Below are 23,948 nucleotides of genomic sequence, written 5' to 3' on the forward strand. Positions count from 1 at the left end.
TCTGGTATCAGCAAGGGAGAAGTGTAAAACCCTGCGAGCGGGAGGGTTTACACTCCACACCTCATCCTTGCCTTCCCTGTACCAGTTTGCTGGGACAAACCTTCAGGATGGTGGAACTGGTCATTGCTGTGTCCCGCAGGAGGGCCTGGCCGGAGGGAGGAGAGGGGCAGCGCTTATCACCGAGACCCTGGTTGCTGTGGGTGCTGCCAAAGAGCTGCCAACCAACCTTTGAATTTCAGACCAACGCGTACCTTTGAACATTAATTTTTAAACACTTGCTGTTGTGTTTTTCCGTAGGGAAAAGTTACTTCTGCTGGAAAGCACAGCTGCCCTTGTCTTTGGGGGGGGTCTGGTTAAAGCCGTGCCTCACCCCACAGCACACCCCATGTCCTGCATAGGCTCTGCAAAGCCTGCTCGTCTTTAGTGACAGGAGCAACGTGGGACATACCGCCAGGAAGCGTTTTCCATCGCTCATCTGGTGTGCCAGGCGGGGCTACTTTTGTGTTTTATGCTTTTATTGCTGCGGTTTTCGGGAGGCTTGCAGGGGTGCGGGGATGCGAAGCAGCCGGTCCGGGTTAAACGCCGGTGCCCGAGCCCCGGGGAAATAACCCGGGTGACGCTGCAAGGGGGTACCCCGGGCGCCCGGGGGGAGCGGGGCGCTGGCGCGGGGGGGCGGCGGCCGGCAGAGGGCGCGGAGCGGCGGGAGCCCCCGCCCGCCCCGGCGGAGAGGCGCGGAGAGGCGCGGAGAGGCGCGGGGAGGCGCGGAGAGGCGCGGGGAGGCGCGGGGAGGCGCGGGGAGGCGCGGGCAGGGCTGCGGCATGGAGGGGAGCCGGACGCCCCCCCGGTACGGATCGCTGGAGTCCACCCGGTGGCCGCCCGCCGGCGCGGGACCAGGTGAGCGCAGCGGGACCGGGACGGGCAGGGGCACTGCCGGATCCAAACTTTCCCCCCCCTCCTCCGCCCCCGAGCCCGCTGGCTGCGGGAGTCCCCGGGCACCCGAGCCCCGAGAGCTGGCGGGGAACCGGCGGCTTCATCCACCGAACGGAGCCCCGCGGTGCTCCCCGTACCGGTACCGGCACCGCCGGAGCCCCCGCGCCGCGGCCATCGGGAGTGGGGCAGAGGGATGGCCGGGGCGGGGGGTGGGGGGGAGACGGACGGAGGGGAAGGGGTGGATGGAGGAAAGGAAGGACGGAGGGAAGGGACTGGATGCGAGGAGGGATGGCTGGAGGGGAGGAAGGATGGAGGGAAGGAGGGATGGCTGGAGAGAACGAACCGGTGGAAGGAGGGATGCAGCCCGCCATCCGGCTGATGCTGCCCGGAGATACACGGAGCCGCTGTGCTGTCATGCCTGGCTACAGGCAGGGCTGTGAGTGGGAGACTGGGGTACCCACCCTGTCCTTCTCTGCTCTTTCCCCTCGCTGACCAGTTCCTCCAGTACGAAACAGGGTGGGCAGAGCAGGGGGGACACCGACCAGGGGGATTGTCCTGAGCAGAGTCCCCGACCTTGGGATGGGAGGAAGGGGCCCAATGCTGGGCTGTGGGCAACATCAGCTGGGCTGTGGGAGGGGAGGCTCCTGCAGCCCCTCTGCCATGACATCCCTCTGACTTCTCCCCTTCCCCATCCCTTTCTGCTCCCCCTTAGCCCCCTGCACCTAGCGGGATAGGGATAGGCAGCCAGAAAGGCAGGGAAGGATGGATGGAGCAAACTCCAGCATCCTGCTGAGTACTACTGTGTTGGGGTGCTGCCCATGAAGCTGCTAAGCTCCCTGGTGAGCTGCCCAAAGTTTTAGTCTTTCTCCTTTGTGCCTTCCAGCACAGCAATATGTATCCTCCCCCCTATCCCCTCTGGGAAGAGTGTTTAGGAGGAGATCCTGCCCTTCCTGGGGTCTGAGCACTTCCACCACCTGGATCCTCTGCTCCCAGCAGCCAGGTGACAACAGGATGGCCCAGGAAAGGGGTCAAACACTTCCTGGGCTCAGGGTGCTGGGTATGGCCCAGGAATCCCCCCTCAGGTGCCTGCAAGCCGAGCTGTGGTGGCTGTGATGTTTTCTGGTTCAATGCAGTTCTGTAAACTCTCAGCTGACCCTCAGGATGGGCGAGAATGTGGCAATGGTTGGTGTCTGTGTTTTGAATGCTGCTCTGGTGTTTGCTGCCATGCCAGGAAATCTCAGGCCAGCCCTGCACAGCGCTGAGCACACACAGCCTCTTGCCCTGCTTTTGCTCAGGAGGTGACCCAGGGAAGTGTGCATGCAGCAGTGGAGTGTTGCAGAGAGGCTACACCCCTGGTGATACCCCCTGTAAGTCATCCCAGGGTACGTCATCCGTGAACTCTGGTCTTTTTTATGGTGGTCTAACACGGCCCCAGTGGTGCTGGTGGTGCCAGGGGCTGCACAAACACAGCCAGAGAGATCCTCCCTGGCTGCAGTGGGCCAAGGCTGCACCTTTCTCCCTGGTTTACTGGAGGGGACACTGGCAGGGAAACCGTGCTGTGGTTTGCAGGCTGCTGGTAGCCGTAATCTCTCCCATCTAAGGAGGATCCTGTCCTCTGGGACCAGCGTGCTAGGCCATGCATTGGCAGTCTGGAGGCTCGAGTCCCTCCTGCCAGGCAGTGTGGGTGATGGGGACAGCATTGCCTCTGACAAGGCTGCCCCAGAGCCAGGCAGCAGGTTACCATCGCTCTCATTATCAAGCTTGTGGAGCAAGGGCTGATTTTGATGGGCTGAATGCTCCCTGCCCGAGCTGCTTTCCATGGCTGAGTTAAAGGCCTCTTGGGATGGAGCCCGAGTAAAGAGCGCTGAACCCCTCCCCAGGGGGCTGTCAATCAATCGCCCAACTTTAATCATGAAGTAAATCGCTTGAAACTCAAGCCTGCGCTGGTTGCTGCTGTGACTCATCTCAGGCTTGCTGCTGGCTGTCTAAATGTTTTCACCAAAGCCATATGGAGTGGAAGGCTCTGGCTATTATACTCCTCATTAACGATACTTGCTTCCCTTGGGCCGTGTGTGATGGTTAGAGCATTTCCAGGCTTATATCAAAGCTTTCTCTCCTTTCTTGGTTTGCTGGGTTGAAATGGTGCCATTCAGGAGTCCTTCTGCTTGGGCAGCGTGGGGTTGATTTCTGTGTCTGGCTCTGCTGTTGTGCGTGCATTTGAGGGAGCAAAGGGACCCTGGGCAGCGTGGCTTCACATGGGCGTCATCCCTCTCCATCCCTGAAGGGAGACTCAGGACTGTGAGCTTGGTCGCAGCTTTAATAATGTTTACACCCCTGCCTTAGTTCCTCGCTGGTGCCAGGCACTTAGGGAGGGTGTAAGAAACCCATTTGCAGTTGTGGCAAAACTATCTCCAGGGAAATCTTTTGCCCAGCTGTCTGCTTGCAGGACGTGCTGGGTTTCAATCCCTCATGAACTTTGAGTGTCTGCACTTGCCATTCGAGACTGCTTTATGGTGTTGCTGCCATCGCACAGGTTCATGGGTGCACGGTGCCCTTTGGTTTCACCACCATCTCAGGAAAGCTGTGATCTGGCCCATGTCCGTAGCTGCTGAGGTTTGGGAACTCGACATCACCCCACATCTGCCTGGAGGAAGCATCTTCTGAGCTAGCAGGGAAGATCCACACACATCCCAATTGGTCATCCAGACTGATCTCATTACATGGAATCACAAAAGAATTTGGATCAGGAGGGGGACCTCTGGAGGTAGTGAGTCCAACCCCCTGCTCAAAGCAGGCTTAGCAGTTGAATCAGGTTGCTCACAGCTTTGTTCAGGAGGTATTATGGACCAAAGATGGACATCCTGCAACCTCTCGGATCCCTGTTCCAGTATCTGAATAACCCTGCAACCTGCTTCTCCCAGCTTCTCCTCATCCATCCCATCAGTCTGGCCCTCACTCAGATGTTCAAGTCGTGGCATGATGACCCGTGGTCCTGGGCAGATGCTGACAGATGGAAGAGGTCTCTAGCAAGTTCATCTTACCATCCTAGCAGGTGCATATAAGTCACCTGTATGGATTCACTGTTTTCTTGTGAGGTTTAGTGGATGGTTTGGTGCAGAGGTGTAGCTCTGTGTCCCCCTGTCCAGGTGCTCCCTCCCAGGGTCTGTGGGCTTCATTTTTCAGGAGCACTCACCTGGGACTGCCCTTCCTCTGCTTCTGCCCTGAATTAATGAGCTCCAGGCACGACTGCCCTCTTAGAGCTTCTTGTCCAGGACTTGCTGCTTTAGGGAGCAGTTCCCTGGAATGCCTGAGGACACATCCCGCCTGAGGCATGCAGAGTGCCATGACCCTGACCAGACCTGAAGGCACAGCCAAGGGCTGGGGAGCTTCCAGCTAGAGTCCTGCAACCATTGCTCTGCTGCATGGTGTAAACCTGTCTGCTGTCCCCACTTCACAGGATGCTCCTGACCTGCAGTGGGAGGCTGCTGGGAAGTGTCCTACAGAAAGGTGACCATGGAGGGCAGCTCCTTCTGAACAGGCTGGTCCCAGCCACGCTGTATTCCCCGTCTCTGATGGGAACCCACCCACAGTTGAGCCAGGAGCTTTCTCAGTCTTGTGGGCAGCTGCCTACGGGCTGAAACCAATTCCCAGCCACATGCTGCAGACAAGAGAAAGCAACCCAGCACTGCCACCTCCTCCCTTCATGTACACAGGTGAGGATTCACCTCTCCCGTCTGGGATGGCTTCTGCTAATGAGGTTCTGGGATGAGAAGGGAGAAGAAGCCATGCTGACACCTGTTTCAAGCCCTTGCATTCACCCGCTGGGAAACAGCTGGCTGATAACCTCAGCCAAATACTTCTGCCACCAGTGATATTCTGGGTTATTCACCCACCCAGGCCAGGAGTGACAGGCCCCCTCCCCCAGACCCACCCCTGTGCACCCAGGAGTGATTAGATTTGTCCTTGGCTAATGAAAGCTGCAGGAATCTCCTGTCTTTATTTATTGGAGCATCTGTAAAATAATAATCCTAGTCATTTTAGCCTGGTCACAGAAGCAACACTTAGAGCAATGCAGCTTATTGCTGACAGGTCTAGAGCTACACTGAAGTACAGCCGAACGCCAGGGAGTGGCTGCCTACAAGCATACGCTGGCTGTACTGTCTGCACCTTCACGTGTGTTGTTATCTGCGTGCCCGTCGTCACCTGCAGGGAGATCCTGCCTGTCCCCGGCACGCAGCCCCAGCTCTCGGCAGCGCTGGGTGCAGGTGCAGCAAAATATCCCAGGCAAGATGAGCTCTAGGGTGGCAGAGCAGCAGGATGCTTGGGACGAGGGACCTCAGCATCCTGGTCCCATAGCAACCACAGTGCAGTCCCCTAGCAACCGCATCCTAGTCCTGTAGCAACCACAGTCTGGTCCCCTAGCAACCCCCTTCAGGCCCATAGAAACAAGGCTAAGGGAGGGTTTCTGTGCACATTTGCAGCAGAGGCATTGAGCAAGAGCTGATGGAGAGCAGCGCATCCAACCCCACACATCGGCCATGTATTTGTCAGTCTGTCCTGAGCAGGCACTGGCTCCTGAGAGCATCCTGATGGCATAGAACAGGGAATGGTTGAGGGTTCAACATGCTACTGTTGGCTGAACATAGCCTTTGTGGCTAGGGGAAGAGGGACATAAACTCCAAGTAGTCCCCATGAGTTTCTAAGCCAGAAACAGTGGAAAACTCTTCTCCAAATCAGTCACACTAACCCAAACCACTCATTCTGCTAATAAACCTTCTCTGCCAGCAGCCTTGGAAACATGCCTCACTCTGGGAATGATTTCTCAAGCAGTTTAACATGATGGGTAGAGGACCAGCAAGTGCAGAGTGTTCTGCCTTGTGCCTCAATGCTGCTCTCTTCCTGCCCTGTAACCCTCAGCACTGGCCGGGGTCCTGTTTGGGATCCCCAAGCCACACGCCCCAGCTCTGACATCTCCAGCTCTCAGACCTCGGCTGCCTGGAAAATCCTGCTCCTAGAGTTGGTGCTTTCCCCTCTTCCTGCATGGGGAAGTACCAGGGCTGCAGGAAGGCAAAGTCTCAGGGGGGGAGATGTGCCCTGTGAAGTTTCAAAGCAAGCAGAATTTGTCCTTGATGTTTGTGATTTTTAATGTTTTCTCATAGCCTGGCTTTGCTGTAGCTGCTAAGCCCCCTCTCCCCAACCTGTGCTGTGTGTACATCACAGGAGAGCCAGATTAGCTCACGTGTGATAAATGTGCTGCTGCGTGTCACTGATAACAAGCTCAGTGATGTGTCTCTGAGAGCCAGACCAGCCTGGGGGGGTGGGAGCTGGCCTGGGAGCAAAACCTCAGCTATCCCCATAAAACAGGCTGGGAGCTGCTGTGGGACGTGCAGGCTCGCGGGCACTGTGTCAGTCAGCACGGCAGCCTCGTGTAAATCAGCGTGACAGTCTTGTGTAAACCAGCAGGACATCAGAGGGATGTGTAAATCAGTGGGGCAGGGGAGGCAGAGCTGGTGGTCAGAGCAATGGATCGAGTTTGCTGGGCTCTCATCCTGCCCATCCCTGGGCTTGCCACTGCACTCTTCTAAAATATGAATTACAGCCTCTTTTTCCCACGTTTTGCTGTGAGGGTCTTGCCTCTTGCCCTGAGCAAATGCCGCTTTACCTACCTCAGTTTCCCCAAGTAGGCTGTAGAGGATCCAGAGGATGAGGAAGCCAAACTGGACTGCTGGGTACCTTGGGGACTTTTTCCCCCAGTGACTTGGGAAGGATTGAGGGATGTTCATCCAGCCTGTGATGGAAAGGGACCAGCGATGGCAGCTTCACCTCCATGACTCCTTAGGAGGCCCCTCTATGCTATATGGGCCCAGCATTTGGTCCTGGCACATACTGGAGAAGAGGCTCATGTCTCTGGGTGTCTGTCCATGTACTGGAGATGCCTCAGGCTTATGTGGTTCTGGAAAAAGAGGGAGATATTCCTGTCCTCCCCTCCAGCAGTTTTTAGCTCCCTTGGCCTCCTGCTGTTCAACAGAGGGGAAGACCCCCAGAAATGTGGGGCTTTCCCAGCAGTGCAGAGAAAATCCCACCACAACATTGGTGTGAGCAGGGTGTGCTGCAAAGCCAGCACAGGCAGGCGAAATGATGCTTGTTTCTAAGACTCAAAGAGCTGCAAGCTCAGATGAGGTGGCCTGCTGGCCTCCAAGGTCTTCTTTCATGGAGACACTTCATGCATATTGCATGTGTGTTTGGAGCTGCGCTCAGCAAGCCAAGCCAGCTTTGATGCTAAGGCAGCAATGAGCAGACCTGTTCCAGTGCTCAGCCTCACACAAAGCATAAAGAAAGGCAAAACACAGTCGCTGGCAGCTCAGTGCCCTTGCATGTGACTTTCCATAGGCTGTCTCCTCTTGCAGCACCTACCAGGGTAGCAAGGAGCCTGAAAACGAGTTTAAAACTGCAGGTGCTTAGTGGTTATGCTGGTCTGGTGTTTGCAGGGGGGGTCCCCATGACAGCCCTGTCGTCTCTGTTCTCCTCAGCACGTGTTTAACATCTCCCACTGACTAATGTGGCTCCCATTTCATTTGCAGAGGATGAGATTGTTTCCATGGCTGACTCGACCACCACCATTGATGACATTGAAGGGGAGCTCTTCAAAATCGAGAGGATCAGGGAGATCCTGGTGAGGAGGGAGTCAGAGCTGCGGTACATGTGAGTACCTGCCTCCTCCCACGCTGTCCCCCCTTCCCAGGGTCACCCAGCGTTTTCTGTCTGCCTGATCAAACACGGATCTTCCCTGGGGATGACCAGAGCCGAGGCCACTTCCCACCTCATTTTCCACCTGGAAGTGCAGCTTCTCCCAGTGCTTTGTCCTTGCTCTCAGAAGGGGCTTGAACAGGTCCCCGTTACAAAGCTGCCACTGATGCTGCGATGATTTGAGCTATGCAAACAGAGTTTATGGCACATATTACACTAAAATGCTTCCATATTCGATCACAAGTACCCTCATCTTCCCAGTGGGTCCGTACTCTTCCTCAGTGCACAACTCTTGGGTTTGGGAAGGGATCTGAGGCTTGGTGGCTCATTGCTGCTCTCTGGAGATAGCACTTTGCTATTTTTTGAGTAAAAATCCAGAGGCCTTTCACATTTAAGGCCATCAAATACTTGCTGTGTTGCAGTGGTGCTAACCAGCACTCAGGGTGATAAAGAACATTTTCCATGCGTCTATCTTGGAGGAAAAGGACTGCATAGCATTCATAGTCTGGGTTGATTAAGTTTTTTAATACCACTAAGTTGCTGTAGTCAGCCCAGTCCTGAGATCTCATGCTGTCAGGTCAACACAAAGCCTGGGATCTTTTACTGGTAATGGTGAAAATCATATTTACTGGGCTGTAGCACTTGATATACTGCTTTTTTTAGTGTGTCTGGATCCCCACTGAGTACCTGTGGTACAGGGATCATGAAAGCCTGGAAATGCCTGTGTAAATCCGCTGTCTGGGGAAGCTGTGAGCTGGGCTGTGGTTTAGAGGCTCAGATTTGGAGTGATGACCTCTCTGAGGCACAGTTCCCCCCGAATATATTGTTGAAAAGGATTTTTGGAAATCATAAAAAGTGTAGTACTTAAATGCTTTCCATGGCAACCAGTACCTAAATCTCACAGGTGCTGTCAAAACTCACATATCTTGTTTTTTCTTATCCCTTTACTTGTTTTTTTCCTTGTCTTGCACTTGGAAAACAAAAGGAAATCACCTACAGAAACCAAATACTGGGGTGGGCACAGCTGCAAAAGTGATCACTTGGAAGTTCGGAAACGCCAGGATTACATGTCTGCATGGTTTGGAGGTGCTGTGGGGAACTCGAGCATCAGCTCTGTGAAGCGCAGCAGCGGGGAGGAGCGCGGGTCTGCAAGGCAGGGAAAGCCGAGGGCTTCCCTGAGCATCGCTGCTGGAGAGGAGGGATCCCAGACCTGGGTTCTGCAGGGTAGGGTTAAAAGGGATGGGGACCTGCAGCTGCAAGGTTTTTTTTTTTTCTCCCAGTGGGGAAAAAATGTGATGTTCAGGATGGTTGGTTGGACTGTGGGGCTTGGGGAGATGGACATCTCCATTGATGTGCTGCCAAACGGAGGAGTGACCCACATGGTCAGTCGATAGTGATCAGTGTTTTCTTCTTGTTGGAAATGTCAGACTAAAATGTTCCAGCATTTCTGAGATGTCTGTGCTCTGGAAGCTCCCAATATTTCTCCTTTTATAGGGGAAAAAGAAAGGTCGGAAGTTCCTGTGGGAGATTCGGCTCCTCACCTCACCTGCTCAGTGCTCTGATCTGCTCCCCGGAGCCAGACAGGGGTAGCGTGGCTGTGGGTGATGCTGCAATAAGTTTTATCACCAGTGATAGAAGTAATCATCTCAGCTCCAGCAGCAGCCTTCTGGGTCCTTGTCTTCACGATCTCTCCCAAGTTTTATTGAAATGAGAATTTCTATGATGGCCCATTTATTAGTCTCATTATCAGTTTTTACAGAATTAAATTCCAATTTCATTTTAATAATATTTCTGTTATCATTTGACTATTTTAATTTTAGTAAGTGTATCACTAGCAAACAGCCTGTTGCCCATGTGTCCTGTGCAGACCTCCCTCTTGGTGCTCTTTGTACAAGCTCAGGGCTTAGCCACCACAGATGATAAGCTGGCAATAAAAGGACAAAAGGACCTTCCTGTTCTCCACGTGCAGCTCCCAGACATTGGCATCGGTGGACCTGCTCAGCGCGATATGCAAACAAATGAAAACACTGTCACATGGATCAAAAATATGACAGAGCCAAGAGGAAGACTCTTCCTCTGCCTGAGATGATCTCCTCCTACAGCAGTATCTCGCAGGGTCCCTCTTTGTCAGTCTGTTTATTTTCCCTTATTAATATTTCTGGTGTCCTCGCCTCAGCTGACAAAGCTGCATCTTCAAGTAGCTTCAGCAAATATGACTCATCCCAGAAGGGGTGGATGGCATGACTCAGTGGAAGGACCAGCAGGATTATTGAAGATGCAGACAGGGCTTTTAGTAACGCACACTTCAAAGGGAACCAAAGGCACATCTGTTCAAGGTAGCAACAGCTCATAGTCAATCATACGTTATTTGTAGACACAGATCATGTGTTAGGGTTTCTCGTCACTCATGGCTATGGAGCTTGCTAGAAATCTCAGCTGTGCTCTTCCAGGCTGGACGATTTCCCTTGCCCCCTGCAAAGCATCCAAGGAGTCCTTCTGCACTGAAGGCTTGGACAACCTTGGGAAGCTCACGCTAAGATGCTGGAGTGCTTGGTAGGGCTTAGGAGGATGTATGATGCCTCTGTCTAGGTGAAAAATGGGCTGGCTGATTTCCTCATAGTCAACATGAGGAAGAGTCAACAAGAGTCCAGCAGCCTCTTGGAGGCTCAGTCCAGACAGGTTGACCACTGTGCCCTGCGGTGTTGGTGTTTACCAGCTTCTTCGTGAAACTGGTCAGTGAACATGATGTTTAATGGGGGCAAATGCTTCCCATCCCACCCCATGTGGGCAAGGCACTGTGCACAGGGTCAAATCCTTTACAGACATGTTTGGTCTCCAGCTGAGAAGTTTGTGCCACCAGATATTTTCCCACCCCAGGCTGCTCATGGTTCAGGACCACAACTGTTATCTAAAACATCCAGGGCTGCAATCACAAATCTCTAATGTCTAAGGAGACCTTAGATACAGGTGTTTCTGAGATATCAGAGGATTAGTTGCAATGTCGTAAGGAAATCAGCCTGGTCAGAGTGTGCACATCTAACTCAGGGTGATGATGAGAGCCCCCTTTTCTGCTGGTGGAGCTACTCAGCACCGTTTGAATGTGACCTCAGCCCCTCTGCCATGGAGCTGCTGGTGCCATTGCTGGCTCCAAGCTCCTGGAAGACATGTATTGAGAGTGTGAGGACTGATAGGTCAATGAAAGGGGTTGCTTCGTGGATGCACCAGTTAGGCAATTTCTGGTCCTGGGGGTGTGGCAGCCTGTTACACCTGGAAAATCTGGGGCTGGATTTTGGACGGAGACACTTTCTTTTAGCTTCAGGCTTGGTAACAGAGGTGGGGAGATGCCAGAGGGTCTGGCCAGGGTGGCTTACCTATGCCAAGGTAAGCCTGAAGAAGAGAAGCATCCCAAATCCCAGCTCAACAGTCCAACCCTGATCAGGAGATTCAGCACCTGAGGCAGCACTGGGGGTTGTTGGAGTTGTGACTTGTCTTCTATGGTGTCACCTACCCAGGGGAGATCCTCAAGGATGGCTCAGTTTGTGGTGGAGAGAGGTCTCAGCCATGAGCACTGTCTGCTCTTGGGGTTTCCCTCACTGTGGGTGAGTGCATAAAGCTCTTCAAACTGAAGCACTGATGCTTATCATGGCCAGACACCATCACTCCTTGGTCTTCTCTAAGCGCGGCTTTAGTGAGGACACAGGCATGCGATTTTTTAAAATAAATCAATAAATAAATTGGGTTAAGTCTTCTCTGCCGGCCCTAGTGAGCAGTGAGCAGTGCTTGAGCTGGTACACCCATGGAGGGGGTTGAGTATCTGCGGTGCTTCTGAGACACCATCAAACTGCCTCCAGCACGGACAGGGATGTGCATCCCCCGTCCGCTCCATCAGCGGCTGCCACTGACATTTGAGTTGATCCCATCCTGATCGGTATCTTGCTGCTGTTGTGTGGTTTGAGCCAGAGATGATTTCACTGCCTGCAGCTTCAGCAGGCTCCTCTTGTCATCTTGAAATGACCTTGTTTCTCAGCGGACACCTGCAAAGTTTGCACATTTCCCTCCTCTGTTGTGCGTCATTTTTCTACCTTTTTTTAATTCTGCAGAAAGGCAGTATAAAACTGTCAGATCTTTTTATGTGGGACCAGCTTCCATTTGTTTTTTGGATTTTGCTGTTTGAGGATTATTTTTCGGGAGGAGGAGAAACACAGCTGCTATTGCATGGTGCATGTGCCAGGTTTTAATGAAGCTTCATTGTCATTAGACCAATGAAATTTTTTCTTTGCTGACAACCAGTGACACAACCCATGTAGCTCCAACAAAAGCTCTGAGATGAAGGGGGCTACCATTTCCCGTGGGAAGGCAGGTAAATCTATGCTCCCTGTCGGGGGCACTGAGTACATTGCCTTCCAGTGTTGGTTGGGTGTTGCTCTGAAGGTTTTGAACCTTTCCTCTCCAAGTCTTTCCCTCGGTGGTTTCACTTGTGTCTCTGCAGGATGGATGACATTCAGCTTTGTAAAGAAATCAGCCGGCTGAAAAAGGAGCTTCAAAAACTCATAGCTCTTCCAGGTAAGGCTTTGTAAAGCTTCAGAGAGCTGCACCCTGCCGCTGCAATTAGCAGAAAGGTTTCCATGAAATACAACAAGCTCTTGAATGGCTCCCACCCCAGGATGCTCCCAGAGACAGTGCTGCTGCAGGCAGTGAGTGAGCGTCAAGAAGCATGGCTCCCTGAGTCCTGAGATCTTTCTTGGGAGCTTTGCTGCTTGAAGTACTGCCCAGGAGTCCTTGGCCAGGCCTGGGCTGATGGGCAGAGGAAACAAAACAGGAGAAAAAATGACAGTCGTTTGAGGAAGAGCATTGGTCTGGTATAGGAGGAGGACAGGAGCTGTGCGAGGTGGCAGTGAATGCTGACACAGTGGGACCTGACACATACACCAAGAAGGATCCCCAAATGAGTTGAGAGGACAAGCAGGGGATATTGTCAGACCACACCATGGAGAGCCCCCTTTGGAGACAGCAGGAGGGGAGATGCTTTCAAAGGCCTCAAGTATGTGAAAAGCAACGAGTTTTTGCTGTGGCTGTGTCAGAACTGTGTGTCAGTGATGGGGCAGATGGCAGCCACTGCCAGGGGAGGATTCCTGGTTGCAGTCAGGGTAGAATGGGTTCTAGGAGACATCATGCCAAAGGAGCTTGGTGATGTCCCTGATTTAGGTGAATTCATCATTCAGGATGTTGAAAAAAGGCAAACAGTCCAGGGCAACATACATGAAACTTCAGCTGGGAGGAAATGCTGCTTTTGTCACCCCCCCTTACCATGACCAGTGACCCTCCGTGTCCCCATCACAGCCAGAGCCACCCTTGTCGCTTCACAGTTCAGGAAAGGCCAAACCTTGGTTCTCAAAAGGATCCCCCTCAGCTAAAGAATTCGAATGAAAGCACACCAAACAGCTCAGGGTTTAAATGAGATAGATTGAGCAAGAATGGCTTCCCCACAAGCTGTGTCCATCACTGTTCATAAGTCTATGCCTACTCCAAGGACATCCCCATTCAGCCCCCAGTAAGGACTTTATGTGTGTTTTTGGAATGGTGTGGGACACATATTCCTGCTTATTTGTACCTGTCCAAGCATTAAGATTTGGACCACGACAAGTATCTCTCTGAAGACGCTGCAGTCATTAAGACCAATGAATGCCTAGTGGGGGGTGATGTCTGGATGCAGACAAGGGACCAGCTGTGCACATCTGTTTCCCAGAGCAGCAGCTCAGCTCAACCCACCCAAGGTTATCTCAAAGCCAAGGGTGACGAGAAACCTTGACCCTTTCTAATGCCGTAGTCTCGCTATGCTGTGCGTGCTAGTGAATCTTCAGCATGCAGTTAGAGCCCAACTGCTGCTTAATATGCAGGTCCTGATCAGTTTAATACAACCTGGCTGCATCTGGAGGGAGGTTCAGACAGGGGAGGGAGAATTCTGCTATAAAAACAGGGGGTGCTTGCAAAACACAGACCTGAATCTCATGTGGGCTTTTAATTCAAGCACCTTCTAGTTCATAAAAAAAGGCTTGACCTAAATGAGGGCTCAGGACCAGAGATAAACTTGGCCTTTTCTGAAACTGGAGAAATGTGGCTGAATTTCCTTCATCTGCTTTGGTCTTTCATATCTTGCCTTTTCAGCATTCCCAGATTCAGCTGAGAGCAGAAATGCTGCTTGCATCTGACATGCTCCTTTTGTCTTCTTTATAACTTGGCTCAAATCAGACTGTGCTGGAAAAATCCTGCAAAATGCTGGTCTTGTGAGACTATCGCAGCAGATCATTCGTAAAAATGGGCATTGAACTTTGGATAAAGATTCAAACGTCAGTGCTTACTCAGAGCTCAGCCAGACCTGTGGCTTGAAATCTCACCAGACCAAGGTGCCTTTCATAATTCAGAGAGGTATTGTGGGCATGATGGACTCTGAAGGCAGAAAAAAAGATGCAGTGTTTACACAGTGGGTATGTTAACTCTGACATGCTCTAACTCAGGAATGCAGATTGTTAATTAACTCCAAAGAGCTGGTGTGTGTGTGTGCAAAGCCTGATGTTTGTCATTTGTATGGCATCCAGATGACACTGTCAAGTGCTTCTGTTCCCACCAGGTAGGTGGGAGCTGCTGCACTAAGACAGTGCCCATGGCCAGGCAACTTTGCATTAACTCTTCATGGTAGAAGCCCATGTGGCTGTGGGTCTGTGACTGAGACCTCAGTTCAGATCAGCTTTCTCTGCCAGAAAGCTCAAGCTCACTCCCTGCACAAGACCACAATTGTAGGAGAAACCTTTGTTTGCTGGGGATGTTTCTAACAACATGACAATTATGAGAAGTTCCTCCTACTCAGGCCCCTGCAGCAGCACCTCTGATCAATATACGGCAGACTTTAAACTACAAATCAATACATAGTTTAGGGAACTACTGAGACCCAGCCTACAGGGGTTGTTCCATACTGTGAATTTCACTGCATTTTTATTTAGCTGAAGGAAGGCTGGAGATTGATCCATCCTGTGCTGGATTGATTTTGGAGCTGGCTGCTGAATTCAGAAATGGTATTAAATAGCTGCAGCACAGACGGTCATAGTTTCCACCTAAGGTAGCTCTCCATTTATATTTAACTCTCCTTAGCCCTATCTCTATCATCTTCATGTATCCCACTTACCATTATGTACCAATTTATATATGACATGACTTCACAGTGATGTGAGAGTTTTCAGGTCTTCACTAACTCACTGCCCAAAGATATGTGGCACAATTGGGTCTCACAGTGCTCAAGGGAGGTCAGTCTGGGGGTTCAAGTGACAACCAAGGTTAACGCATTCAAAATAGCCTGGCAGACACTTGTGGTCATCCTTGTCGCTGGGGTGGGAATGGGGCGGACAGTGAGTTGAAAGGTCAGATGTAGAGGATGAGACCACTGGGACGGTGTTCAGCAAGGGAATAAGGCTACAAAACCGGTGGATCATATTGGTTTTCATGTCTCTGTATGTATGGGATAAATGGTGGTGTGAGGTGTTCCCAAGGCATCTGGGCACTGTTGATAATTGCTTATGCACCTGAATCCCTGGCTGGTTTCTCAGCCACATGGAGGACCTGGCTCAGAGGTCTCTGGACCCTTGCCCAGCTCAGGGCCAGGCTGAGACTGGTTGAGTATGCTGGCATGGGAAATGCAGGTTAAGCACATCCTAGCTGAAGGATGACATTCAAGTCTGACATTTCTGAGCTTCTTGAGACCCGGTACCCAGCCTCTTCAGCAGTGCAGGGTGAAGATCCCAGGGGAGTCATAGTCATCTTCCACCAGAGACCACCTTGTTGAGGGGCCCTTCCTCTGCTCTGCAAAGCTCACAGTTGCATCTTGCAGTGCTCAGCCCCATGAAAAACTTGGGGAGAAGAAACGCATTCAAAATTTGATGACACCAGACCTATCTCCTCCCAGCCAGGGTGGTTTGGAATGAGGTTGTTGCCTATTTAGCAGCCTGTATCTCCATCCAGGTGCTTACTTCGGGTTGGCTTTTACTCCCACTCTCACATCTGCTCCCAGATCGAGCAGAAGCAGAGCAAGCTTGACCTCAGTGTGGGAGGGATGACCCCTGTTTGTGTGTTAAATGTGTTCCCTGTCCTGCAGAGAATGAGAAGTCCAATGAGGAGAAGCAGAGGGAAGAGGAACTGGTACAGCAGATACACAAGCTGGTGGAAACACGGGATTTCCTGGTGGATGATGTGGAGTTTGAGAGGCTCAGGTAGCTGGGTGTAATTTATTCCTTGCGCTGAGGACAGTGCGGTCTGTCCTCTGATCTGTATCATGCCTTGCCAGATGGTCCTGGATGCCTTGCTACTCCTTTCCTGAGTGCTAACCAATCTCTTTGACACAGGGAAAGGGAAGAAGACAAGGAAATGGCAGAGTTCCTGCAAAGTAAGCTCTCCAAAAGCTACCTCCAGAAAGAAAGTAGGTGGTTGATGAATTTTTTGCCCTGCACTGAAGCTTCCTGGCAGTTTCTGCCCTTTTCTAAGCACTCTGTCTCCAAGATTTTGTTGCTCTGCATGGTGCAAGCTTACCTGGAGGCCATCTGCTGCTGGAGGAGGGTGTGGGGAAATAGCAGCTGGGCGATTGCTGGTGCTTGAGATCACGTTGTGAAAACATCCTGAATTGGTACAGATATTTTGCTTCCATTTCCTTCCTGGCATTTCCCACCTGCCATGTCCTATGAGAACGGGGATGGGTAGGTGCCCTTTTATGGCTGATGTAATTCATCTGACCCTTTCCAATCAGCTCCTCCCATTTCATCACACCATTAGCGAAAGTCACAAGTTGTGGTATCCACCCAGTCTTTCTCTCTTGATGGCCTCTGATGGCAGGCCACCCTCTTTCCTTTGATGCTATCATTGCTGGAGAAACACTTCCCCAGTGTGGTGGGAGGCATCTCCAGCCCAGGGTCCCTGTGCCTGTGTCCTGCCTGTGGACACCCATGAAGCCCACGTGGTGATGTGCCTCCTGGATGCAGGAGCTCATGCCCAACTGTGGGTCTGAGGAGGGTCAGCATCATAGCCCTGAAAGGAGCTCGAAGAAGAGACGATGGGCCTGTGCCCTTGTCACCAGGCTGACACTGACGCCTTTTTCCATAGCTCCTGTCAAAGAGAAGAAAATGACTTCCAGGGGGCAGCAAACCTCCACACCGTACATGACCAAAACGGGCCTCACCCTGCTCAAGGAGTGCTGTGGCTTCACCTGCTCCATCATGTAGGCCAGCCCCCAGCTCCTCTGCACAGGACATGACCATGGTAGCGTACACATCCCAGGAAGCTGGGCCAGGCAAGATGGGCTTCCATGGGGTACTGAAACTGCTAAGTGCCCATGTGGGTGGGTGAGCATCGACATCTGGGACATGCACAGCTCCTGGTGCTGCAGGCTTGGGACATGAGGGACCACCAGGCTGCAGCCCTGCTCTGTGGGGGGCTGCCATTGGCGAAAAGTGCCAGAGCCCTACTGAGTCCTGAGAGAGGGGCTGGAAGGGAAGCAGCAGTCGTCGTGGCTGGGAGGAGGACGAGGGGATGGAGGGAATTGGGTGGAGGGGGAAGAGAGATGGAGGGCAGGGAGGAGTGGGGCCAGGCACACTATAGGTAGTGTACCTCAGGCACCAAGGCATCTCCTTGTAAGCACTTACAGGAGGGAGTTGTGGGTCAAATATGCCACTGCTGTGCACACCTGGTGCTCATGGAGTTACACCACCAATGCCCTTGTCTTCTCATAATATCTTCTCCGAAAACCTAAGAAGCCATCAGGCCTTTCTGTCCTTGAGTGTCCTCACGTGCCTGCTCCCACTTGCTCTTTTTCAGCACTTTTTAAATCACTGGCATCTGCTGACAGCCGCAGATGCCCAACCGTAAAGCCATGGGCCCATTATTTTTAAAACAGAGTCTTCTAAGGGCCAGGCTGTGTCATTTCTACAGGACTATCCTCTGGCTGCCAAGGGGCAACCAGACAGTCACTGTCCATTTGCCAGTGGTCCAAGACATAAACTCATTCTGTACATTGTCACTTTGTACAAGTCTCAGGGAGTGGCAGACCCTGAGGTGCTTCTTGCCAGTGCAGCCTGGTATGGACTTCCCCACCTTATCCCAGGGGGAGGCTGAAGCAACCAGGCTCCCAGAAGTGGGTGGTTGGATACCCACCGGACCAGCTCTACCCAGCTCAAGCTGCCTCCCTACTCTTGTGCCTATTCATGACACTGCTCCACAGCACATGCTGCCAAAATTGGTGTCTGTGGGGTGCAGACAAGTCAAGCAAAGCCTAAACAGCTTGGTGTGTGATGGAGCGAAGGCTGAGCTGGTTATAGCTGGTGAGCTGAGCTCACTCCTGCCAGAGTGTTGGTGAAGACACAAGTGAAGCAAGTCGCATCTGAGATGAAGTTTTGTCTACAATGATGTGCTTTAATACAGTTGAAGTGAAATTCTGGGCTCCAGCACCACAAATCTGAGTCCAGACCTTATAGCTCATCACAGGGCAGTAGATATTGAGCACGGCCAAAGCTGAGTGCTAGGTCCCGACTGACAGCATATGTGACAAGCACTGTGTAAGATGATGGCGGCAATGGAGGTCCAGTGGGTTGTAGTCTTTGTGGGAGGATACATGTCATCCTTAATATTGCTGGAGACTTCCATCGTGGCAAGTGACCTGACACCCAAGTGTTAGTCTCATTGGCATTAGGTGCAGGCATCTATAAAGCAGGGCTGGCTCTCTAGATATTGGAGAAGGGAAGCACCAAGGTTGCAACCCATGGTTTCCTATCTCTTGCCTTTCTTCCTCAGGTCTCCAGCCAGAGTCCACAATCTGCTCTCCCCTGAGAGTTTCAACTTCCCGTCATTGTTCATGCTTCCCACTGCAGCACCAGCACCGAAGAGACTTCCCAAGCAGGCTGGTGCAAGCCTGAATGATGGCATGTGTCCTTGGTGCCACGTCAACGGTCGTCTCCCCATGACATCAACAAACACCGAATTCCACCTGAGCTCAGCTCAGAAGAGGTGTGTGCAGCAGCGGCAAGCGAGTCCATGACAAAGAGGACCAGTGCAGTCCTTCACCTGGACATAGTAATAAAACAAGCACTGGGAGCTAATGTTTGGAGAACATTGTGCTCCACCATCCAAGACATGCTGTGGCCACAGATGATGTCTCATCCTCAGCCTTGTTGTACCTTGTGAGTCTCTTTGGGATGATTCCTGAGGACCTTTGGTGGGGAATGTCTCTGATCTGGGTTTCGTTGTGTTCGCATCAGTTTTATTGCAAGGTGCTCTATGGCTCTGGGTAGAGCTGAGCAAAGCGTGAAGGGCAGTCCCCAGAGCTGGCTGAATGAAGGGCTAATTCTTGTGAAGTTATCACCTGAGCACAGGCCTGGTATGTTGAACTAAGGGCAGATGAGTTGCTTTCTCCATCTCACTATTACTGTGTTCAGTTTTCAGCTCTGAGAAAAAGGAGGAAGTTAGAGCAAAAGAGAAAAGGAGAAAAATTCATAAGAACAGGGCAACATGCAGAGGGAAATGAAAACCAAACAGGAGACTTGAAAAGTGGCAGGGTAAGGTTGGAGACAGCAGGTGAGAGACACTTTCGTTGCCAAGAGGGCATTCAGTCCTGCCTTCCAGTGCCCAGCCAGTGTCTCTGGGCTTGGCACCATGAGTTGGGCATAAAGTCCTGTGCAAAAGGCTCACATCACCCTGAGGTCACCCAGTGTCTCAGTTCCTGTTGTCCCTTCTAAGCATCCACGCATGTTGAGGTGACACAGCCAGAGCTGCTAATGCCCATCACGGCAGGACATGGGCTCTCTTCCTCGCTGGGTGTGAAGGCCTCTCACATTTCCCACCCTGCCTGCACTTCTGCCCTGTAAGAATGGTATTGCTTCACTGGGTATCCTGGGATGACCTCCCATTTGGGTGGTTGCCCAAGGGCTCTGGTTGCTCTCTGGCCAAAATGCTGAGTCTTCAGTCCTGCTGCATCTTGCTGTAGGGTCTTGAGATGGTGTTCCTGCCTGGGTCACTATGCAGTATGCACATGCCAGTGAGATGGTCACAACCCATCTGGCTCTTTCCATTGCACCTGATAGCACATTCATCCTTATAAAACACAGTGCAGGTGGGCTTCTTCCTAGTGCAATGCCATAAGCAGATCCAAGGTCGTCCTGCATTTCTTTATCAGCACTACCAGAAAACCCAGTGTGTGGGAACCTGTTCTCTAATCTTTGCAAGGGTGTTTCCACTCCTCCTTCCTGAGCAATCTCCTCCTCATATGGTTCTTACTAGCAGCCAGAAAAGTCTACAAACTAAACCGGTCCTTCGGCACACTCACAGACCAGGATGCAAAGCCTAAATGTGCTGACATGGCACCTGGTCATCTCTAGCAAACTTGACTCCGCTTTGGTTCGTGTCACCTCTGAGTTGACTTCAGTGGTCTCAGTCTGAAGCCTGCTTACTTTGTGCTGCTTATTGTTAATATCCTACAGCATCCTACAACCATCACCTGCCAGTTCCTGGTGCTCTCCTTGCTTGAGGGACCACCCTGTAAATCACAGGATCATATTAAATCATGGAGAGCTCCTCTCTGCTTTGCCAAGCCCGTGTAATGGAGTGAGGTGCAGTGCACATCTGTGGCTGTTGCCTGCGTGGGGTGACAGGCCATCATCAGTAGCATCCATCCTGGAGTTGATGGGACAGATTGGGCCACTCTCATTCCCTACTCTTTGAGAAATTGTTCAGTGACTGCTTTGCTTGGTGACTCTGCAGTCACGCACATGGTGCAATAAGGGTTTTTGCTTTGATCCACACAGACCAAAGGCTCAAGACCTAGAAGACCCCCCTCACTGTCCTTGCCTTCCCCAGGGTCTTCTTGGGAAGGGTGAGTGACTGAGCCAGTTTGGTTGGTTGGACTGAGAGGGAGCCAAAGGCAAGGAAGAGCCCTTGATTCAAAACTTACTCCCCAAATTCATTCCCCCCTCTACCCCACAGAGCTCCAAGACCCAGACTTCAGCTGCTGAGCAGTTCTTGGGCAGGCAGGGAGGATGGCGGGGGGTGAGATGTGCAAGGTCCTGGCCTGTTTTGTTCTGCATTTTCTGGCTGTGTTTGTGTGGCTGGTCATGGAGAAGGAGACAGGCTGCTGTCCTGGTCATACGATACTATTTGACCTGTATTTTAACTGATGGCAAAGGTGCGCAGCACACGGGAGCGACACTGTTTCATGTGCATTGATTTCAACCCAAACAAATAAATGTCTGTTGGAAGCTTGGTTTGTAGATATTTCTCCCTGCCTGGGACCTTTGCAGAGAGATGTCTCAGGCTGTGTCACAGCGGGGTGGTTGAAGTGAAACACAAACAAGATCCTGAAAAATCAGGCTGGATTTTGGAATTCACTGGTGCTGCAGGAGTACAGAGCTGCTGCTGCTGCTGCTGCAGTAAGAAATCCAACCCTGCCCTTTCTGGCTGTCAGCCTAGCATTTCACTTTGGGGCCAGGCTGAAAAACCTTTGGAAGGGCAAGAAACTGCCTGCCTGGGTTAATATCCTTTAATGCTCAGAGCCCTGAACTGCTTTGATATATTTCTTCACTGATGACAGTCTTCTGTCCTCATCAAGCCTCAATGGTACTGTTTCTGGAGGGGTTGTGGCACATCAAATGTGTTCTATATGTGGCACTGATTAATGGAGCACTGAAGGGGGTCTGGCTGCACCATGTCTTCTCTTGGCCCTCTGACTCTCCAGGTGCCCTCAGGAGGAGGAGCAGGACTGGCAGGACTGCAAACTGCAGAGTGTCCTGGTTTTTGGTGTTTCCTGTCCTTAGGATGGGTGATTAAAGAAGATATGATGACCTCATGGTGGACATGCTGGAGAAGACAAGGAGGTGGAAGATGGACTGAGTAGGAGCAGAGAGGCAGGGCAGAGTCTGTGTTTTGCTGGGTCTCATCAGTTGTGTAGGACCAGGGAAACTTTCAGTCACTCACAGATGCGACTGCTGAGAGGGGACCAGGCAGCTCTGGCACCCGCATCCTCTCTTGGATCAGGTGGCTGGAAACTGCATGTGCAAAAACAATGCTCTAATTCGGGTTTAATGATCCATGTCTTTGTCATCTGGCACCCGATGGTACTTGGCATGCCAAGTCCTGGATAAGTGCTAATCATGGGGTTAACAAGCCAGCAACATCTTCTGAAGTCACTGCTGAAGACAGCGGTCAGTGCTTACACAGGGATGTCTCTGTGTCTCCTTCCACAGTGCCTAAGAGGGGAGGTAGCAGGTCTGCGGGTGAGAGCATCCTAAGGGATCCGGAGCTGACGGTGCCCTTTCCGAACAGCCATGGTCCATGTCAGAGCACGTCCCTGTCACTCGGATTGCACGGTGGCCACTCTGCATCCAGCCGCTCTGGGGCACAAATCCCTCCAGTGGAAATTCCACCATTGGTGCTGGGGCAGAGCTGCTCTGCAGGGCAGAGAGCAGAGCAGCGAGTACAGCATTTCTAACTCATGCCCACACTGATGGAATAGCAAACTGCTCCGGAGGAAATGTTGACAGAGTCCAGATTAAACCAATAACAACATTTCAATGTGTTGGGGATTTTCCATCAACAAGAGGCAAAACAGACTGCAGATTTAGCCAATACTTTAATCATCTCTTCTCTGTGCCAAGAGAAAGAAATCTTACAAAAAAAATCCATCCAAAACAAAAAAAAACCACAATGCAAACAAACCCAAACCCTGCAATTCGCCAAGGAGAAGGCAGGCTATTAACACAAGAAACTTGTTTATTATACACAGCATCACAGAACTGAAACCCTGATATCTGATTAGGTAATTCTAGTCTTTGCTTCCATATCCTACGGCATCATGAGTCACATTGGTTTTGTTTCACCCAGCCCAAGAAAGCAAATGGGACTGGTAGAAACTGCATGTCTTTGATGCTCAGCACACTCTGCTCAGGCATTGGGTCCTGCCATCTCTTCTCCTGGTGCTGAGGTCCCTGAGCCAGCAGGATGGCTCCAGCAGGCAGGAGAAGGGGAGCATGGTGGATGGTCCAGGAAAACCCTGCCAACCCTGATGGTCCCCTCTCTGGAGCAGGACTTCAGGACCAGCACAGCTCCAGCTTGGCATCTTCTGGCATCTTTTAAGTGATAAGAGCACAACTTGTCTTTGCTAGGCTGGGGATGCCTTGGCTGGCTTTGAATTAGCTTAGATGAGAGGGTTTTCTTCCTTTTTAGCTCCCAAAGGAAAGAGCTGAGGAAGGATGACATGAGTTTCTTAGGCTGGAGCAGCCAGTGCCTGTCCCCTACACCCCTATAACCTCTGGTTCCCCTTCCGGGCCCAACCAAGGATCCCTTTATCCCACAGTGACAGTGTCAGTGCACACGTGAGGTACCACCTTGTCCCCCTTACTCCATGGACACCATCTCTTGCCAAGGTTTCTTGAAGAGGTGTCTTTAGGAGCTCCTAGTCATGTGAGGAGAGGTGAGGAAGTCAGGATATTTAGACATCTAGTGGCCATCCAGGGCACAACCTGTGCTCCATAAGCTGGCCAGAGCCTCTCCAGCAGACTCATCTGTACAAGGACACTGAATCATTTAGGCTGGAAAGTCAAAAAGTGCTGTTGTGGTGGTCACATCTCTCTGAGTGTGCTGCTGGCTGTGAAGACCACTAGACATGGCTCAGTCAGGAATCAAACCTCTGGAGCAGTCAGGGAAATACCTTCTTGTCATGCCTTCCTGCCTGGGACAAGGCCAGAGACAGCATCTCTTGTGCGTCATCCCACTCTGTCCTTCCAGCAGCTTGGCTGGGCCTAATCCAGGCTAGACACAAGTTTGTCCCACCACCCTGCTCATGAAAAAGACATCTGGCAGGTCTCTGAGGATAACTCCTTTCCCCGGCTGCACCCACAGATGGAGATGGTTTCTCCCTTGTGGTTTCTCCCTCCACTAGCTTGCCTGTGATCCCTGTGGTGGACAGCCTGACATTGTGTCTTTTTAAGAGCTTGCTCAGCTGGTCATAAGTTCACAGTGCTGCATCTGAGGAGCAATGCCATCTCTCCAGCTCTATGGAGGAAGAAGGGTTAGTCGCAAGGCCTCCCAGCAATTTAGGACTTGAGTATGGCTTACTCATACCTGGGTAAGGACTTTGTACTGGTGGGAATCTGGTATCTTTGCTCTGCTGGTGTGGCATGAATGGCACATAGGAAAAGGCAAAATCTGCCCTGACATTCCAATTGCTGATCTCTGACTTTCTAAAACCAGAC

At 51.7% G+C, this 23,948-nt stretch overlaps 1 protein-coding gene across 2 annotated transcripts; it reads left to right on the forward strand.

Annotated features, from left to right (window-relative positions):
- The first annotated feature begins 660 nt into the window (after positions 1–660).
- LOC104639049 (bMERB domain-containing protein 1-like) lies at positions 661–18,837 on the forward strand. 2 transcript variants are annotated; one of them, XM_075771059.1, is made up of 8 exons: positions 661–739; positions 800–894; positions 7,512–7,632; positions 12,167–12,240; positions 15,821–15,935; positions 16,068–16,141; positions 16,819–16,974; positions 18,502–18,642. In XM_075771059.1, the coding sequence occupies exons 2-7, from the start codon at positions 819–821 to the stop codon at positions 16,935–16,937; spliced, it is 579 nt and encodes a 192-aa protein (XP_075627174.1). In that variant the 5' UTR covers positions 661–739; positions 800–818; the 3' UTR covers positions 16,938–16,974; positions 18,502–18,642. The 2 variants fall into 2 exon arrangements, with proteins under 2 accessions (XP_075627174.1, XP_075627173.1); XM_075771058.1 differs by lacking the exon at positions 661–739 and having other exon boundaries at positions 766–894; positions 18,502–18,837.
- The last annotated feature ends 5,111 nt before the right edge of the window (positions 18,838–23,948 follow it).

This window comes from Balearica regulorum, chromosome 18 (genome assembly GCF_011004875.1).
Source record: "Balearica regulorum gibbericeps isolate bBalReg1 chromosome 18, bBalReg1.pri, whole genome shotgun sequence".
Lineage (NCBI taxonomy): Eukaryota > Metazoa > Chordata > Aves > Gruiformes > Gruidae > Balearica > Balearica regulorum.

Excerpts from the sequence above, each read along its gene's own strand:
- LOC104639049 (XM_075771059.1), top strand. The coding sequence starts at position 819 with ATGGAGGGGAGCCGGACGCCCCCCCGGTACGGATCGCTGGAGTCCACC. Across the intron at positions 7,633-12,166 it reads GAGTCAGAGCTGCGGTACAT|GATGGATGACATTCAGCTTT; the intron begins GTGAGTACCTGC and ends GTGTCTCTGCAG. Across the intron at positions 12,241-15,820 it reads AAAACTCATAGCTCTTCCAG|AGAATGAGAAGTCCAATGAG; the intron begins GTAAGGCTTTGT and ends CCTGTCCTGCAG.